The 18,234-nt window shown below is 42.8% G+C and overlaps 2 protein-coding genes and 1 pseudogene across 2 annotated transcripts in view; all 3 read left to right on the top strand.

The window, feature by feature from the left end:
- LOC125883759 (Fc receptor-like protein 5) overlaps positions 1-5,086 on the top strand; it is a 31,550-nt gene extending 26,464 nt beyond the window's left edge. The window contains exons 8-9 of the mRNA XM_049568296.1: positions 4,584-4,718; positions 4,950-5,086. Of these exons, the coding sequence (XP_049424253.1) occupies positions 4,584-4,718; positions 4,950-5,053 (239 nt within the window). The 3' untranslated portion in view covers positions 5,054-5,086. The remainder of the gene's footprint in view (positions 1-4,583; positions 4,719-4,949) is intronic.
- A 2,301-nt stretch (positions 5,087-7,387) lies between these two features.
- Positions 7,388-8,432, top strand: LOC125884285 (uncharacterized; annotated as a pseudogene).
- A 4,496-nt stretch (positions 8,433-12,928) lies between these two features.
- On the top strand, positions 12,929-18,234 carry LOC125884284 (low affinity immunoglobulin gamma Fc region receptor II-like). Its single transcript, XM_049569182.1, has 6 exons — positions 12,929-12,982; positions 13,169-13,204; positions 15,858-15,972; positions 16,558-16,706; positions 17,245-17,484; positions 18,194-18,234. The coding sequence occupies exons 1-6, from the start codon at positions 12,958-12,960 to the stop codon at positions 18,232-18,234; spliced, it is 606 nt and encodes a 201-aa protein (XP_049425139.1). The 5' UTR covers positions 12,929-12,957.

Raw genomic sequence — 18,234 nt, 5'->3', positions numbered from 1 at the left:
GTGCCGGAGGAACAGGTCGGTGAGGTAGGAGGGGGCCTGGTTATGAAGGGCTTTATGAGAGAGGAGAAGGACTTTGAATTGGATGAATGGGGTGATGTGATCGCTGGATTGGGAATGGATGAGCAGACGGGCAGCAGAGCTCTTGATGTACTGGAGTTTATTTAGGAGTTTGGATGGTGTTCCATAGAGAATGCTGTTGCAGTAGTCAATTCTGAATGTGATGAATGCATGGATGAGAGTTTCAGCAGCAGAGGGGGAGAGTGATGGGTGGAGACGAGCTATGTGTTTTTGGGTGGAAGAAGGCAGTACTGGTGATGTGATTGACATATTTTCCGAAAGAGAGGTTACTGTGCGGTTATGTGGTGACAAACGCAGAGTTGAATGGTCGGTGGTGAGGCAGAAGTTGTGAGAGGTTTTGGTGAGGGATTTGGGACCGATGATGATCATGTCAGATTTTTCACAGTTCAGTTTGAGAAAGTTGGCTTGCATCCAGGACTTTATGTCGTTGAGGCAGGTGGTCAGAGTGGACTGAGTTTCAGTGGTGATGGATGTAGTGAAGGTGTAGAGTTGGATGTCATCAGCGTAGCAGTGGAAGTGGAGACCATGGCTGTGAATGATGTTGCCAAGGGGGAGTATGTAGAGGATGAATAGGTGGGGACCAAGCACCCAACTTTGAGGGACGCCTTGGGACAGAGGAGCAAGGGTGGAAGTGCAATTGTTAATATTGATGAGCAGTTGATGGTTTTTGAGGTGTGAGCTTAGCCAGGAGAGGGCAGTACTGGTGATGCTGAGGGAAGAATGTGAAGTCAAGTCAAGTCAAACTTTATTTATAAAGCACATTTAAAACAACCTCAGTTGACCAAAGTGCTGTACAGTTATTGAAATATAAAATAATCATACACAAATATCATAATAAATAAAACAAAGGAAATAGTAAGGGCTCAATTTAAAAAAACTAAAAATTAGATTAAAAAAGGGAAATAAAAGAGTAAGAAGAGTAAAAGCCAAGGATTCTTGCCTAGCAGGGACTGAACGCCACGGAGAAAAGATGGGTTTTCAGTAATGTTTTAAAGTGCTCAACAGACTGTGCAGCTCTAACCTGGAATGGTAGGCTGTTTCACAGCTTTGGGGCCGCCACTGAGAAGGCTCTGTCCCCACGAGTAGAGAGTCTGGACCGAGGTACTGCCAGGAGCAGCTGGTTTGATGACCTAAGTGCTCTAGAAGTACTGTGAGGCTGTACAAGCTCTGATAAATAAGATGGTGCTAGACCATTTAAACACTTAAAAACAATTAATAAAACCTTGAACTTGATTCTAAAATTAACAGGCAGCCAGTGCAAAGATGCAAGGACAGGACTAATGTGATCACGCCGTTTCTTTTCAGTCAGCAGGCGGGCAGCTGCATTTTGGACTACCTGTAAACAGCGCAGCGCTGACTGGTCAAGACCAACAAACAAAGAGTAACAGTAGTCTAGGCGTGATGTACAAAGGTGTGAATAACTTTCTCAAAATAATCTCGGGGGAGATATGCCTTTATTTTTGCTAATAGTCTTAGCTGGAAGAAGCCCGTTTTGACAATAGAGCTTATCTGCTTATCAAACCTAAAGTCACTGTCCAAAATAACACCAAGATTCCTTGCAAAAGGGTGGCAGTGAGACTTAAGGGTGCCAATGGCGCTGTCATACCCATCTAACAGATTTTGTTGGCCAAATAAAATAATCTCAGTTTTATTTTTGTTCATGGAGAGAAAGTTCACTTCCATCCAAGATCGGATATCATTAAGGCAGTCTAATAAGACCTGAACAGAGGCTTGCTCATTTGTTTTTAAAGGCAGATAGATTTACGTCATCTGCAAAGCAATGAAATGAGACATTGTGCTTTCTAAATATGGATCCCAATGGCAACATATATATTGAAAAGAGGGGGCCCAAAATAGAACCCTGAGGCACCCCACAGTTCAGGGGGGAAGTGGCTGAAGAATACTGGCCCAGCTGGACAGAGAAGCTCCTATCTGAGAGGTAGGACTGAAACCACTTAAGAGCAGTACCCTTAATGCCCACACAGGTGTTTAAGCAAGACAGGAGAATGTTGTGATCCACCGTATCAAAGGCAGCCGTCAGATCCAGAGGGACCAGGACTGCAGAGTTACCAGAGTCAACTGTCAAAAGAAAGTCATTTAAAATTCTTTAAAGCGCCGTTTCTGTGCTATGACGTGACTTAAAACCAGACTGGAACTTCTCGGAAATGTCATTTAGATCAATAAAAGACTGCAGCTGTTCATTAACCACCCTCTCTAAGACCTTAGAAAGAAAAGGAAGCTTGGAGATAGGCCTAAAGTTGGATAAAACTGTGGGGTCAAGATTATGTTTTTTGATGAGGGGCTGGACCACAGCATGTTTAAAGGCAGCTGGGACACATCCAGACATCAAAGATGAATTTATCAGATCCATAACACAGGGCCCAATGATATGGAAAACGTCCTTAAAAAGATGGGGTGGGATGCTGTCAAGAGGACAGTACGAAGGCCTGAGGTGCTGGACAATATCAGTTAAAGCTGAGAGAGACACTTGTTCGAATGTGTCAAAAACAGCAGGGCAATTGGGAAAGATGGCAGGATCTAATGCAGACGGCAAAAGAGAGGACCTAATATCAGAAATCTTGCCAATAAAAAACCTTAGAAAATCTTCACACAGTTTAGGAGAAGGGACAACACCATTGTGGTCACAGGGGTTTAAAAGAGTATTTAAGGTATTAAAAAGAAACTGAGGTTTATGACTATTGACTGACACAAGATTGGATAAAAACAGACTCTTGGCAGCTTTAACAGCTTTCTGATACTGCAATAGACTGTTTTTTAAAATGTCCAAAGAAACGTGTAGATGATCTTTCTTCCACTTCCTCTCTGCGCGTCTGCATACACGTCTTAAAGTGCGAGTGGTGTCATTAAGCCATGGCTCTGTGACTGGCTTAGAGCGTTTGCATCTAAAAGGAGCCACCAAGTCTAATATGTCAGTGCAAGTACAATTAAAAGTGTCGATAAACTCATCAGGAGTAAGAGTACCATAATGATCCTGAGTATGTAGCACAGAAAGATTAAATGCTGCAGAAAACTCAGAAGCAGTTGAAGGGTTAATTGTGCGCACACGGCGGTCCGTGGCGCACAGTTTCACATGAGAGTGGGGCAATGTAATATGAAATAAAACAGCGAAGTGATTGGAAATATGTGGGTCACAAATCTCACTGACATTTAACTGCAGACCAAAGGATAATATAAGGTCCAGCGTGTCCCCCTTCTCATGTGTTGGATCAGACACAGACTGAGTAAGGTTAAAAGAGTCAATGAGATTCAGAAAGTCTTTCACCAAGGGACGGGATTCACAGCAGACATGGATATTAAAGTCCCCGACAATTAAAAAAACGATCATAGTTCACTGTCACTCCTGCCACAAAGTCTGTGAAGTCCTTTATAAAATCCTTGTTGAACTGCGGTGGACGATAGACTACAGCGCACAGGACGGGTGTAGTAAAGTTTACAGTGAATGTCTGCAGCTCAAAGCTGGAGAAAGAGATTGACGGTGACAATCGACATTGAAAACTGGATTTAAATACAGATGCTACCCCTCCACCTCGGCCGGTGGTTTGGGGGGAGTTAAAAAAGAGACAGTTAGGGGGGAGCAACTCGGTGAACTGGATAGACTCACCGACTTGAATCCACGTCTCTGTCAGAAACATAAAATCCAATTCACGTGAAGTGAAGAAGTCATTCAAGATAAAAGTCTTATTTGCTAGCGATCTAGCATTCAAGAATGGAGGTGGGAAATGAGAATTGAGTGGTTGATTGTATCAAAGGCTGCTGTGAGGTCAAGAAGGATGAGAATGGAGAGGTGGCCGGAGTCCTTAACAAGTTGAGATAGGATGGGATCCAGAGCACAGGTGGAGTTTTTCATTGCAGCCATCAACTTGGGCAGCTCCACTGGGGAGATGGGGGAGAACTGAATGACAGGCTGGGGGGATCTACGGGGGATAGACAGGTGGAGGGGTGAAGAGGGTGGAGGTGGGTGTAGAAGAGAGGTTGCTGTAGACAGGGTCAATTTTTGTCTGAAAAAATGAAAGGAAGGAGTTACACTTGTCAACTGTGAAGGATGTGGAGGTGTTGTCGCAGGGTTTGAGAAGTTTGTTTATGGTGGAGAGGAGGGCCTTGGGATTGGTGGAGCCAGAGTTTTGGTCAACTCCGGTTGTTTTAAATGTGCTTTATAAATTAACTTGAATGTATTTTGAGTTGAAGTCTCATTTTTGTCTTATAAAACTGAGTCACCTGTTTTATTTAATCAATAAATTAATTAATATGAAGGTTTTGTCCCATTATATATAAACTGTGGCATTTGATGTGGTTTTAATGTAGATATTCACATTAATGATTGAACTAAAGAAAACACACGTGTCCTGTAACATGGAACTCAGTGTAACTGAGCTGTGTTTTAAAGTGTGGCTGTAAACGTGTTGATGTTTTAGTGACTATAACTCATCAGATAACAGAATACTGGTTTTAGACATTTACCTGAACAGGTGTGTTTGTTTTTCCAGATCGCTACGATGCTGCTCCATCCACTGAAGAGTCCACCCAGTTTTGGTGGGGCGTGATACGCCACATAGCGATGCCCTTACCATTCTTAGTTTCCACTGTCCTCATGGTGTGTGAATACCGACGCAGACCGACAGGTAACACTGACCTGCTAATGACAGTCTGCAGCCATGCTAACAGGTCCTTACCACTGAGCCAACCATCAGCAGGCTAACATGCTAATGCAGGTCATACCTGTTAGCATGCTAACGTTAGCTGAGGCTGATGTGAATGTTCTTAGTTCTGATGAATGAAGTATTGACAAATGTTGACCTGATGAATCAATGTTTCAATACATATAACATTAATATTAATACTTAACTCTGCAGGAAGGAACCAGGCTGTTTCCACGACGACGTCCCCACCAAACGAGGATGATGAGGAACAGTATGATGACGTCATGGCTGATGTCACCACCGAGCATCATTTCTAAACTTTCTCTCTTGTTCTCTCGCTCTCATGTTGCATGTTTATAAAAAAGATAAATGTTTTATATGTAATATTTTTCTACTGTTCTCTTTTGTACATTGTGTTAAATGTTTTCTTAATAAAGGTTTTTTTTTAAAATAATAAGGTCTGTTTTTAATTGGTGCTTTGGTGGGTTTGCTTTTGTGTCTTTGGTTGTTTACATGCAGTTTTAAAAATAACAGCTGAACACGTCTGACTTGGGCGACCCCAAGTGGTTCAATCAGAAACAACACCATCATAATATTTTTAAAGCCTTCAGATTAAGACGTGTCATAGTGTGTCTCACTGTGATAGTCTGGTGACCTGTCCAGGGTGAACCCTGCCTCTCGCCCGATGTCAGCTGGGATAGGCTCCAGCCCCCCCGCGACCCTCAAGAGGATGAAGCGGTTAGAAGATGAATGAAGATGAATGAATAGTGTGTCTCACCCAGCAGCATCTGGACATGTTTCGTCCTCTCTGCAGCTGAACTGAGATCAGCTGCAGTTTGACAGTAAACACCTCCTCCTTCCTCTTTGTTTATCTCGTCATGCAGTGTCTGTGTGGTTTTCCTCTACAACAGACTGTTTGTTCTGAGGAAAGTGATAACATCGACACAAAACACAGAGAGAAAAGATGTTCATCAATTTTTTTTTGATTTTGATTTAAATAATTTTTAAACTTGACATGAAAACGAACATGAACAACAGCACGACTCACAGCACAGTCTGAACAACTATCAGCTTTAATTTGAACCTAAAACATGTCGACTGCTTCGTCGACAGTAAACACATCAGGACATTTGTCCAGGGGCCTGAATCATGAGTCAGCTTTAACTGAGACACCCAGAGTTCTCAGGCTCCACTGAACCTGACACACAGCTGCTCACATTACAAGATTGGAAGAGATTAAATTTGTATTGATGGTGTGGTTAGAGCCAAGTACCATGCTATTAGTCTTTGATATATTCAGAACCGAACAGGTAATACTTTCAAACATAACTCAGGTGTGTTGGGTAACATATGATCAATACAAGTGGAGGTCATGGTGCCATCATTCTTCAAACATATCCTGGTAGTTTTGTTAATTACTTGTGGTAATCCACAGGTATCTGTAACAGTTAAAAGATTATTTTTAGTGGGCAGTGTTGTAAGATCCAGTATATATTAATGTCTCCCATAAAGTTTGTTTCATGACCCAAACTACTGCTATAGTCTAACATTTCACAGACTTTATCGAGATAAATATTATTGGCACTTGGTGGTCTGTAACAACAGCCAAATATATCAGCTTAACATGAGGCAGATGTATTTGTAGTCAAAGCACCTCCACACGGTCTTGTATCTATCTATCTAACAGGCTACCTCACCACCAAATTTGTTTCTGTCGTCCCTGAAAATGTTGTACCCCTGAATGGTTAGTGCTGCATCTTCAAAAGTCAAATCTAGATGTGTCTTTGAAATTGCCAGGATGTGCAAGTTATCAGAAAATACTATTTGTGTTATTTCATTTATCTTGTTCCTTTGTCCCTTTTTCAGCAGTCTGTGGTGTAGTGTGTGAGTGACAGTCATGAGGTGTGTTTGTGTGACAGAGGTGAGGCATGCGAGCCAGCATACCTGCTCAGAGTTCAAGCATCTCTAGGCTGGCCAGATGTCAGGACCATGTACCAGCTAACACCGAAGGACACGAACGAAGTCATCATTGTTGAAAGGGTTGGTAGGTTTTGGTTGTGTTGGACTAAAGTAAAAACCTTTTCTGAATGTATTAAACGTTGATGTAACGAGTGAATTCAGACAGAACAGAGTGAACTTACAGACGAGCCATTGAAGGGAAGTTTGTCCCATGGTAGCTCTTGGTCATGTGACTTCATCAAACACTTTGAATGTTTGTCTCAGAGCTGTTCAAACCACCATTTCCTCTGTGGAGGTGGGTGCAGCAGCCGTGTGTTTTCTCTCCTGCAGCTGGTCACTTGTGTTAGTTTCTAATGGCAGAGATGAACGTTGCTGATTGTGATGAAGGATATTTCCACCTGTGTGTATTAGTGAGACTGTAGTTGTCATTTCCCTGAAGTTACTGACTGGACTTGACACTTTGTGTCTGTATCTAAAAGGAGTTTATTGTTGTGAACACATGTGGAGCAGCTGTTGTTGAATCCAAAGATCAACACAGTCATTTATGCTCTTGTTGTCCATATCTAATACCACAACAGCAAGTGAGCTTACCAGACCTCTGTAGCTCCTCGTCTCTGCTCCAGGCTACAGTATCTGCTACTACCATAACTCACCCTGCAGCCTCTCTGACTGTGAGTCCCAGCAGCTCTCAGATGTTTAAAGGACAGTCTGTCTCTCTGAGCTGTGAGGAGGACGACAGCTCTGCTGGATGGACTGGAGGAGGAACACAACCAGAGACACCAGAACTGAATGTGGAGCTGACTGGGGAAGATCAGCTGGTTCTGTCTGTAACATCAGCTACATCCTCTCAAAGCACAGTGGAGTTTACTGGTGTGAGTCCAGAGAGGGAGCAACCAGTAAGAGCATCACCATCAGTGTCACTGGTAAGATCAGACTGTGGAGTCAGTGTTGATGAAGCTGTGTGTAAATGGATGAAATGCTGTAGTTTGTCTCTGTGTTGAGGTGGATCAGTGATCCTGCAGAGTCCTGTCCTCCCTGTGATGGCGGGACATGATGTCACTCTGCACTGTAAAACAAAGACGTCCTCCAACCTCCCAGCTGCTTTCTATAAAGATGGCTCCTTCATCAGGACTGAGCCTGCAGGTCACATGACCATCCGCCATGTAACCAGGTCTGATGAAGGCCTCTACAAGTGTGACATCACAGGTCATGGAGAGTCTCCACCCAGCTGGCTCACTGTCACAGGTCAGGAGGTTACCTTTGATTTCAGGAGTTCATTCATCCAGATATTCACCTGACCAGGTGGGATTCTCTCTACAGGTAGACCTACAACCACAGCTCCACCTCCTACATTGACCCCGCCCACATCTGCAGCCCCGCCCACATCTGCAGCCCCGCCCCCTGACTCAGACGACCTCCACCTTGTCTTCAGAGCGCTCTGCCACCTGGTGGTGTTCTGTCCATACTGCATCTCCACTTTCATCATGGTGTCTTTATATCGACAACGGCCCACAGGTATCAATCAGTCAATCAATCAATCAATCAATCAATCAATCAATCAATCAGGTGTTGATGACTGACAGTTGTCTCTAACAGAACTCTTTCTAACCTGCTCTGACTGTAGGAAATGTCCTGCCCATCCCCATGGTGATAACACCGCCCACCCAGGCTGAGGAGGGATTGGATGATGACTATGATGATGTCATCACTGCTGTCACCACGGAGCATCACTTCTGAACTGATGTGAAATGAAGCTAAAATGTTTCAGGTCCTTGGTAGATGAGAAACAGTGGAGGATCCAGAACGCTTCCCTGTGGAACCCCACATGTTGTAGTTTGACTTGTAGATGATGTTGAACTCAGGATCTCTGACTCTCTTTAAACCTCAGAATACATCATGTGTCTATTAATCAAGTGCATCAAATCATGTTTCTGTGCATCATCCTGGACAACAAATTATCATGGACAAAACATATAAATAAGATAATTGCTAAAACGGGAGATGTGATCTCTGCAGTTAGAAGATGTGCGACATTTTTAACACCAAGAGCCAGAAAACAAGTAACTCAGGCCTTAATATTGTTCAACACTGACGATTGCCCAGCAGTCTGGCCTAATGCCACAGCAGAAATGATGAGGAAATTACAAATGATACAGAATAGAGCAGTAATATTGATATGATGGATAGTATGATTATATCATAATGTATACTATAATATATAACATGATTTATAGTATAATATATAATGCAATTTGTAATATTTATATACAGATTGAAGATGGACAAATAAATGATTTGGAAATGTGTTGCCACCTATATAATATACAATAATGAATAACTGTGCTGTCCATGCAGTGTGTTTTGGTTTACTTTGTCTCTTTTTGTTTGTTTGTTTGTTTTGATTTTAATTTATTTTACTTTATTAATTATGTTACAATGATGCATTGTTATGTATTGTAATTGTATGCACTAAACTGAACTCACTAAACAGTGTTACAGTGGTTGGTATTGTACATCACAGCAAGAGGGTTCCTGGGTACAACTCTGGGGTGGGGGAGCCCTTCTGTGTGGAGTTTGCATGTTCTCCCCGTGTCAGCGTGGGTTTCCTCCAAGTGCTCCCACATGTTCTCCCCGTGTCAGCGTGGGTTTCCTCCAAGTGCTCCCACATGTTCTCCCCGTGTCAGTGTGGGTTTCCGCCAAGTGCTCCGACATGTTCTCCCTGTGTCAGTGTGGGTTTCCTCCAGGTGCTCCCACATGTTCTCCCCGTGTCAGCGTGGGTTTCCTCCAGGTGCTCTGACATGTTCTCCCTGTGTCAGTGTGGGTTTCCTCCAGGTGCTCCCACATGTTCTCCCTGTGTCAGCGTGGGTTTCCTCCAGGTGCTCTGACATGTTCTCCCTGTGTCAGCGTGGGTTTCCTCCAGGTGCTCCCACATGTTCTCCCTGTGTCAGCGTGGGTTTCCTCCAGGTGCTCTGACATGTTCTCCCTGTGTCAGTGTGGGTTTCCTCCAGGTGCTCTGACATGTTCTCCCTGTGTCAGTGTGGGTTTCCTCCAGGTGCTCCCACATGTTCTCCCTGTGTCAGCGTGGGTTTCCTCCAGGTGCTCCCACATGTTCTCCCTGTGTCAGCGTGGGTTTCCTCCAGGTGCTCTGACATGTTCTCCCCGTGTCAGCGTGGGTTTTCTCCAGGTGCTCTGACATGTTCTCCCTGTGTCAGCGTGGGTTTTCTCCAGGTGCTCTGACATGTTCTCCCTGTGTCAGCGTGGGTTTCCTCCAGGTGCTCCCACATGTTCTCCCTGTGTCAGCGTGGGTTTTCTCCAGGTGCTCTGACATGTTCTCCCAGTGTCAGCGTGGGTTTCCTCCAGGTGCTCTGACATGTTCTCCCTGTGTCAGCGTGGGTTTCCTCCAGGTGCTCTGACATGTTCTCCCAGTGTCAGCGTGGGTTTCCTCCAGGTGCTCTGACATGTTCTCCCCGTGTCAGTGTGGGTTTCCTCCAGGTGCTCTGACATGTTCTCCGCTCCGACATGTTCTCCCTGTGTCAGCGTGGGTTTCCTCCAGGTGCTCTGACATGTTCTCCCCGTGTCAGCGTGGGTTTTCTCCAGGTGCTCTGACATGTTCTCCCTGTGTCAGCGTGGGTTTCCTCCAGGTGCTCTGACATGTTCTCCCTGTGTCAGCGTGGGTTTTCTCCAGGTGCTTTTTATAACTAAAATCAAATGTTTTCAAGGAGCAGGTGCTGCACCTCCTGCAACAAGTGAGACAAACAGAGACAGAACACAGATCAGTTGATGTGATATTTTAAAGGATTCTTTAAAAGGTGAGTAAACAAGTCAGAACACAATATATGAGGCAAAAGGCTGAGATCGGCCTTTGGTGTCATCTCACACAAACAGCGTGTGTTTCCTGTTTCCTCTGCTATCAGCGTCAAAAGGACTCTTATTCACACTTCAGACCACACTGCAGCCATTTCAGACAACCACAGCCTTGGACAGAAACCAGTTTAAACCAGCTATAAATCTTGACAGTTAGATTAGAATGATGGAAGCTTTTACCGTGACGTAGCAAAGGTTAACCTTTAACCTTTATAGAGAGGACTATACTACATGGACAGGATTAAAGTTTATTCATTAATCACCATTGACTAACTGACCGTCAACAACCATGTATATAGAGATCATTGTTATTTTCTGACAGCTTTGTTTTGGTTCAGTGTTCCAGCTCTGTTCCACAAGTAAGAAAAGCTCGTTCAAGATGCCATCAACATTTAAAACAACACTAATAACTAAGTTCTAGCATAGAGTCACTTGCCTCGACCTGACTCGACTCAACCTGACTTGGCTGCTGCTGATACCAGCTCACTGCCTTCCACACCTCTTGTAGGCAGAAAACTACAGAAGAGACCGACTGGAAGCTTCAGAGCTCATCAGGGTGGTTCATGCACCAGACATGACAGGGTTGTGTTGTCTCAAATCATGTACTGCTATTTTGCTCTTGCACTTGTTGTAGGTAACTTGTGAGTGTGTGGCATGTGCCTTGTAGTGTATGGAGGGAAGAAGCTCTCTCGAGTGTATCATGGTGAAGATCGCACGCAGCAAAGAGTGATGATAGTCAGCAGAATTAAGCGTCTAGCTAAGTTCAGGGCTTCTTTTTCACCTCATGAGAAGGCCATGTTTATTGTTTTTGTGGTGAGGACTGCAACAAAGCCATTGCTGGTGAACGGCACCCAAATGCCTCGCTAACCTTCCTTCAGTGGAGTGGTCCGGACCGCTAGAAGCTAGTTACCAGCTGATAACAAGCCAAGCTAAATCAGTGCAAATAAGTCAGCATGTTCCCAACCACAGGTCAGAGCCGGTAAGCTGTCACAGATAGGTATCATTGAAGATTGTTGTTGTTTCATGTATTGACAGGGATCTGGAAACAGTAACACGTAAATAGCATGAGGAAGGGAGAACAGTGGCTGAAATCAGCGGCCCAGTGGCAGGTTTATAGCCACAGTCTACATCTGGTGAGTCAGACTACTTTTGGACAGAGCCAGGCTAGTTGCTTACTCTCTTAGAAAACTAAGAGAGAGAATAAGATGTACTTTTTAATCCCCAAGGGGAATTTCTTTTCCACTTAGGCCTGTGTGTGTACATGCACACACAGGACCTATACCTGCATTAAATAGAGAGATGTCAGAATGAAGGGGCTGCCCATGGACAGGCGCCCCGAGCAGTTGGGGGTTCGGTGCCTTACTCAAGGGCCCATCGACAGTGCCCAGGACACAAACTGGCACCTCTCCAGCTACCAGTCCACATTCCATGTATGGTCTAGACAGGGACTTGAACTGGCAACCCTCCAGTTCCCAAACCCTTTAACATTTTTAAAAAGAATTGTGTGTTTGGTCAATTTACTTAATCTTTAATGAGAGAAACTCATCTTCTAATGAACTCTGAGCTTGATTTCTTTTGCTGATAATCCTTAGTGCAGCCTCTTTATGCAGCGGTCTGTTGGTCTGAGATGTGATCACATGAGACGATCGTTTGATAAGAGAAACAGCATGTGTTGTCTGATGTCCCTGCGTCACTGCTCACATGTTGAGACGTTTCTGGTTGCAGGTTTGACATTTCCAGACAGGGGGCTGATAGTTCTGTAAAACAGTTTTGGATTTTGGTGGATCAAAGAGAATTACTTCTGATTTGCAGTTGTTTAACTGGAGGAGGATTCAGGACATCGAGCAATTTATATCTGACAGATAGAATAAAAGATGATTAAAACTGTCTTCTCCGTTGGTTTTTATTGAGACATTTATTGGTGTGTTGTCTGCATAGAAATGGTAGTGCATTTTGTGTTAGTTTATGATGTGACCAAGCAGTAACATGTATATGTAGAATAACAAGGGGCCCAGGATGGAGCCTTGTGGAACACCACAGGTCAGAGGGCCTGCTGAGGAGGCGGCATTACTTAAGGTAACTAAAAAAGACCTGTTCTATAAATATGACTCAAACTATTTTAGGGCAACAGATCTTTACAACAGCTGACAGTGAAAGATGAAAACATACAACTTTGCAAATTTCCCTGCTAAAGGATTATCTTATTTTATCTTGTCTTATTTTTCATACATAAACGTCAATACATGAAAGAGGAAGAAAGAATATATGCTGTTTTCCACTCTGCTGTGTGTAGTTCTCACATCCTCCACCCCCCACCCCCCCTGTGGTTCATTGTTAACAGGATGTTGTCACCACATTTTCTGCCAGTCGGTCAGTGTAGCTTCAGCCTGCAGACATCATGAAGGCGGCTCTGCTCTGCACCTGTAAGTACAGAAACCTTCAGTTAAGATGATTTATTATCATCAGAAACAAAAGAAATTAAGGTGCTTAATAATTAAATTGTGATCTGTGAAGTGATAAAAAAAACATTTAAACAAAAACTTCTGAAGTGGAATATTTAAGTGTGTGACTCGGTGCACACTCTGATCTGATTGTGACTGTTGTTTCAGTGCTGTGCGTCTTCCCGACATCTGTCCACAGTCGAGGTAAGTTGTGTTGTGTGTGTGTGTGTGTGTGTGTGTGTGTGTGTATTGGATTTTTGTGACTGAAGTGTTTGTGAAAGTGCACTTTAATCATTGCTCTAACGTGTTTGGATTTATATACTCTGTAAAACAGAGGATGACCTTTATTGTGTGTTTGTCGCTCACCGCCTCACGCTCACCGCTTCCTGTCTGTCTGAAGACTTGTTGCAAAGAGACCTTCGTCCTCACAAGCAGTACGACAGCATCAGTCTTTTTAGCAAAGGCATCAAAACCATGTGTTTATGGTCTAGAGACAGCGCCCTCTATTGGTTGTAGCAAAGGGGACACTGTTACAGTGACACAAAGTCAGCAGAGGGCGGAGACTGAGACAGAGTTTAACTCCAGAGACGTGGGAATGATTTGGGAACGTGAGCGGGTGGATGTCGGGGTCAGGTGACTCTGATTGGTCCAAGTGCATCTTGTGGACAAGTGGAGAATTGCAGGTGTGGAAAGGTTCTTGGATATGCGTGGTGGGCAGGAGACAGTGGAGAGACGACAGGAAACGAGATGGACAGATACAACAGAGATCCCTGCCACACGTGTTTAGACAGAAATATAACTGCTGATACTTTTAATGTTCACTAGGAAAGTCTTTTCAGAGGAATCAAGTGGATGATGGACAGAAATACACACAGACACAGGCTTTATAGACACGTTGTCTTTGTTTGAATTAGAAAGCTGTGTAAATCATTGTGAAACTGGTCTCTTTCCCACAGTGACACATAAAAGTCACAGTTCTGGGTTTTTATGTCTCTGCATCAGTGATAGGAAAATAGGCTTTATGTTGTTGTGTCGACCGTAGTACGCACGTCTGTACGTACGTATGTCCATCCTTTTCTCCTGAACACAATATTGCAAGAACACCTTGAGGGAATAATTTCAAATTTGGCACAAATGTCCACTCAAGGCGGATTTATACTTGTGCGGCAGACCCTACGCCATAGCCTCGCACATGGCCTATGCTGTTGTGAGCATTTATACTTGTGCAGTGGTGTGCCTGTGTCACTCTGCAGTTACACCTCCAAACACTAGTTGGCAGAGGAGGTTTCTGTGAAGTGCTGTAAAGTTTAGTTGATTCAAAACACACATTAAACACACAAACACACATTAAACACACGTTAAACACACATTAAACACTCATTAAACACACATTAAACACACGTTAAACACACATTAAACACTCATTAAACACACATTAAACACACACTAAACTCACGTTAAACACATATTAAACACACATTAAACACATGTTTAACACTCATTAAACACACATTAAACACACGTTAAACACACAAACACACGTTAACACACATTAAACACACGTTAAACACATATTAAATACACATTAAACACACAAACACACGTTAACACACATTAAACACATGTTAAACACACATTAAACACTCATTAAACACACATTAAACACACATTAAACACACTAAACTCACGTTAAACACATATTAAACACACATTAAACACACATTTAACACTCATTAAACACACATTAAACACACGTTAAACACACAAACACACGTTAATACACATTAAACACACGTTAAACACATGTTAAACACACATTAAACACACATTAAACACTCATAAAACACACGTTAAACACACATTAAACACTCATTAAACACATGTTAGACACTCATTAAACACACATTAAACACTCATTAAACACACATTAAACACACTAAACTCACATTAAACACATATTAAACACACATTAAACACACGTTTAACACTCATTAAACACACATTAAACACACGTTAAACACATGTTAAACACACATTAAACACACATTAAACACTCATAAAACACACATTAAACACACATTAAACACTCATTAAACACATATTAAACACACGTTAAACACATGTTAAACACACATTAAACACTCATTAAACACACATTAAACACTCATTAAACACACATTAAACACACACTAAACTCACGTTAAACACATATTAAACACACATTAAACATGGCTTAATAGAGACAGTTTCAAACACAAATCAGCTTCACTATAACTCGCAGCATTCACAGACAAACACTTGTCTTCATCTGGACACATTTTCCCCACAAATACAACATGCTAACGTTATTAGCACAAGCCTATGGCTCTTTACATTGTATAAATTAGCATAGCAGTTAGTGGACTTTTCCTCTTCTCATGTAAATCCAGGAACTGAAGAATTCATACACTAATCATGAGAAAACCCATAATGAAGGTCCAAAGGTCAAAGGTCAGCTTGACTGTGACATCATCATGTTTTAACGTCATATCTCAGGAACAGAAGGGGAGACATTTGGTCAGATACTGAATTGGTGACTCTAATCTTGAACCTGTGCTGATTGTATAGATCTTCTTCTGTGTTCATATGTGTGGGTCCTGAACTTTCACATTTGGATTCCATTCTGTGGTTTGGGAAACAAAATCCTGACAGTTTCTGACCTCTCTGCCTGGTTTTATTTTCTCTATTTGTTCGTTGAACCTGCGACATCTTTGACCCCGACTGTAACTGCCTGACGAGGGCTTGTAAGTCTCTTTGTCTGAACCTCTGTGGTGGAAAGTAAACTAATACACTATGTCTGTCTCTGTCTCCCTCCCAGTCTCAGTGACCGTCGCTCCCGGCTGGTCTCAGTTCTTTCAATTTTGGAATGTGTCTTTGGGCTGTGATCATGTGAGCTCTGGTAAATGGTCGGTTTGGAGATACTCTAATGTAACGTGAGTTTACACCACAAATATCATCATTCCTAAAGGATGTGGCTTTCCATGTGTTTGATGAATCCAGTACACTTTTTTGGGTTTGCACCTTACTGATCATCTTTATTGTTTGTATTGGGTTTTATTTGCACTGTTTCCAACTCGACACTACTGGCACTTTGTCATTGGCCTTTGGTGTAAGATACCGAGGCACAGAGGCACCCTTTAGTGGTGGTATGTGATGCGTCAGGTGGCAGCGTGTTTTGAGACTCCAAGCAACTGGATTAGTATAAAGAACGATAAAGTCTGTTAATATAAAGATAAAGTTTCCCTCAGGATAAATCAAGTTTTATCGTATTCCTGATGATCACTGCACAAATTGGTTTTTAGGTTTGTAAGTGAAGGGAGGGCAGATGTCATGTTAGGACTAACTGACTAATGTTGAGCTGCTCAGTTCGGTTTTGACAATTTGGTGTTGAGGTGCAACGTTTCACCAAAATCCAATGAATAAATAAAGTGCCAACGTGCAGTACTGAAGCTTATTTTTGCTAATAATTAAACTCCACGTGTGTCAATGATTATTAAACTGAGGTGATGTGTTCCCAGGTTAAAGATGTCTCAGTGTGGATCCGACTGGGGCGAACAGACTTCCAATGCCTGCATCATGAAGTACCCCAAAACAACCGACAGCGGAGTGTACTGGTGTCAGTCTATTTCCAGAGACAGCAGCAACACCGTCAACATCACTGTCACTGGTAAGATCCACAGAATGACATCACAGTGTGCCCTCTGGACAAGTCATACACATACTTCCTCTTCTTCCTCTTTGATAACACTTTTTGATGCAACCACAGATTTGGCATCGACATGATCCACCGAGCTCCTGATGAGTCTTAGTCAGAGCTTTCGAACCTAAACATTTTTGAATCTGAAGAGCTGCCAGAAAAATAGTGACAAGTCACTACAAAACACTCACGTTTGATTCCTAAAACCTGCTCAAAAAACAGAGACAGATCGCTATAAAACACCATTCGGTGCCTAAAAAGCTGCAAGAAAAACAGTGACGTGTTTCTACAAAACATTATTTGGTGCATTAAAATCAGATGGAAACACAGCAAGATGTCACTACAGAACACCCACGTTTGGTGCCTAATAAGCTGCTAGAAACAGCAGTGACTCACTAAATCATATTGGCAACCAACCCAGTGTGTTTCAAAATAAATCGTTTGTACAGTGTCATTTTTTGAGTGTTTAAGTGGAGTCAGTGCTGATGAAGTTTGTCTCTGTGTTCAGATAAAAAAGTGATCCTGGAGAGTCCCGTCCTCCCTGTGATGGAGGGAGATGATGTCACTCTGAGATGTAGAACAGAGAAGTCCTCCAACCTCCCCGCTGTCTTCTATAAAGATAACTCCTCAATCCATGATGGGCAATATGGTCACATGACCATCTACCATTTCAATGAGTCTCATGAAGGCGCCTACAGCTGTACAATCGGCAGTGATAAGTCTCCACACAGCTGGCTGCTGATGAAAGGTGAAGACCTCCAGTCATTTCACTCACTTTGTTCACTTTATGTCTTTTTTATTTTCATCTCTAAGTTTTATTTCTGTTAAACCAGTCTGGTGCATCAGCTGTTTTCTCCATCGTATCCAGTTTGTACATTTACAGGTGTCAGTGTTGAACGTGTGATTAGAGGAGGTAAACTGTCTGTGTTGCCTTCAGAGAGAAATTAACTTTAATAACTTTAACACCCTGGCCGGATCCATTGTTTTTGGCTTGTCTGTCCCATTCTCATCAACACGATATCTCAAAAAGACCTTGGGGAAATTTCTTCAAACTTGGCACAAACATCCACTTGGACTCAATAATGCACTGATTAGATTTTGATGGGTATAGGTCAAAGGCCAAGGCCACTGCGATCTCGTAGGGGTGATATCTCAAGAAGGCCTGAAAGGAATTTCTTAAACTTTGGAGAAGGCGCTTCAAGACTTGAGTGACCTTGGCGACACAGGTGATATTAAAAATCCATTGGTAACAAAGTCAATTGAAAGTAAACTTCCAGTAACACTCAAAAAAGAATGGCTGGTCTATGTTGCTGGGAACCACAAAGGAGTAACCCGCACACCAAAGAAATGGGCTAAAAAAAGCCACATAAAGAGTCCACAGACTGAGATCAATATAAAGAAGTCCAAAACTTTATCATCATCTATCATCAGTGCTACTGACATGTGTTTTCCAACAGAGATAAAGACAGGCAGGCCCTACCAGGTGTGGCCAATCTAG

The sequence above is a fragment of the Epinephelus fuscoguttatus genome, linkage group LG23 (assembly GCF_011397635.1).
Source record: "Epinephelus fuscoguttatus linkage group LG23, E.fuscoguttatus.final_Chr_v1".
Taxonomy (NCBI): domain Eukaryota; kingdom Metazoa; phylum Chordata; class Actinopteri; order Perciformes; family Serranidae; genus Epinephelus; species Epinephelus fuscoguttatus.
The sequence above is the reverse complement of the archived record's forward strand: the minus strand, read 5'-3'. Positions and strand labels throughout refer to the sequence as shown.